The sequence below is a fragment of the Cynara cardunculus genome, assembly GCF_001531365.2.
Source record: "Cynara cardunculus var. scolymus isolate 2C chromosome LG 5, CcrdV1, whole genome shotgun sequence".
NCBI classification, from domain to species: Eukaryota; Viridiplantae; Streptophyta; class Magnoliopsida; order Asterales; family Asteraceae; genus Cynara; species Cynara cardunculus.
The window spans coordinates 18,074,893-18,076,505 of NC_037532.1; the positions used below are offsets into that span (position 1 = coordinate 18,074,893).

Genomic DNA, 1,613 nt, shown 5'->3' on the forward strand with positions numbered 1-1,613 from the left:
TTTATCACAATTCACCATTTAATAAATACTTAATTCTTATTGTACCATGTCATCAACCTTGGTTCTTGTTTTAATATATATATATATATATATATATATATATATAGATTTGAATGACTATTTTTTAATATATATATATATATATATATATATATAGATTTGAATGACTATTTTTTAATATATAATTTAAGACTCAATAATTTTTTCAAAGTTATGGTTGTCGGTGTCGTATCGGTGTGTCATTGAATAATAAAATAATATAAATGAGTGTACTATCCCATTTCACCTATTTCAACAATACAAATAATATTTTTCACCTACTTTTGGACCATATGAAGTATTTATATCAATTAAAACATGAATATATATATATATATATATATATATGTATACAATCATAAAACATAACATAAAAGGGAGCTACATCATGGATCCAAAGGGAATAAACCTTGGGCGTTCACTCTTGATTCCTAGCGTACAAGAACTGGCTAAGGAATCGTTAACAGAGGTTCCACATCGATATATACGTGCAAATCAAGATGCTTCAGTCGTATCATCATTGCCACAAGTACCCATCATCAATATGGAGAATCTATCATCCACCGATTCAAAAGATTATGAACTAGAAAAGCTGCACCTTGCTTGTAAAGATTGGGGTTTCTTTCAGGTATTTTTATGGTTTGTTTTTACGGATATATATGCAATATAAGAAATTTTGTTCATCATTTGAATATCACAGTTGATAAATCATGGCGTGAGTTGTTCCCTTCTCGAGAAAGTGAAGCAAGAAACACAAGAATTCTTCAATATGCCGATGGAAGAGAAGAAAAAGTATTGGCAACAAGCCGGAGATGTTGAAGGATTTGGGCAAGCGTTCGTTGTGTCAGATGAGCAAAAGCTTGATTGGGCTGACATATTTTTCTTGATCACCCTTCCTACTGATCTCAGGAAACCGCACTTGCTTCCTAACCTACCTCTTCCATTCAGGTTGTTTACTTCTCTTTTTCCATTTATTTATTTTCAAAACTCTATACAATTTATTGAGTTGGAAAGTTATTGAGTTAAAACTTGCAATCAAACACAACAAAAAAAAATCCGACCATAGAAGTTCGCAACAGTTTGATCAGACCTGTCTACAGATTTACCACGTTTTTCTATTAACTTAAATCTTTTGAATTTAAATATGGTTACCATTAAATCTGAAAAATTCCCAAAAATATCAAAAAGAGGTAAAAACATTTTTCAGAAAACCCAAAGTCATAAATTTCTTCCTTTCCACTTAAGGATTATATCTCTTCAATTGCAAATTGTTCTTAATTTTTAATATTTTCTGAATATCTATTTTATATCTTCAAGATATATAAACATAATAAATTATTTTTTATATAAAATATTATTATAAATCCATGGTTTCGATATTTATATTGAGACAAATATTGAATACTATACTTTATTTACTATAATATATATGTTCAAATCTTTCAACTCTTCAGCAATGTGGGATATCTCAAACTCAACCACAATTCACCATTTGATAAATATTTGATTCTCATTATGTCATGTCATCATTTTAAAAGTTTTAAAAATTAAATATTAACTGTTATATTAAAATT

General features: G+C 28.1%; 1 protein-coding gene across 1 annotated transcript in view; it reads left to right on the plus strand.

Annotated features, from left to right (window-relative positions):
* Positions 1-375: 375 nt before the first annotated feature.
* The window catches only part of LOC112512449 (protein SRG1-like), a 6,040-nt gene continuing 4,802 nt past the window's right edge, over positions 376-1,613 (plus strand). The window contains exons 1-2 of the mRNA XM_025118419.1: positions 376-667; positions 740-987. Coding sequence (XP_024974187.1) covers positions 386-667; positions 740-987 — 530 coding nt within the window. The 5' untranslated portion in view covers positions 376-385. The remainder of the gene's footprint in view (positions 668-739; positions 988-1,613) is intronic.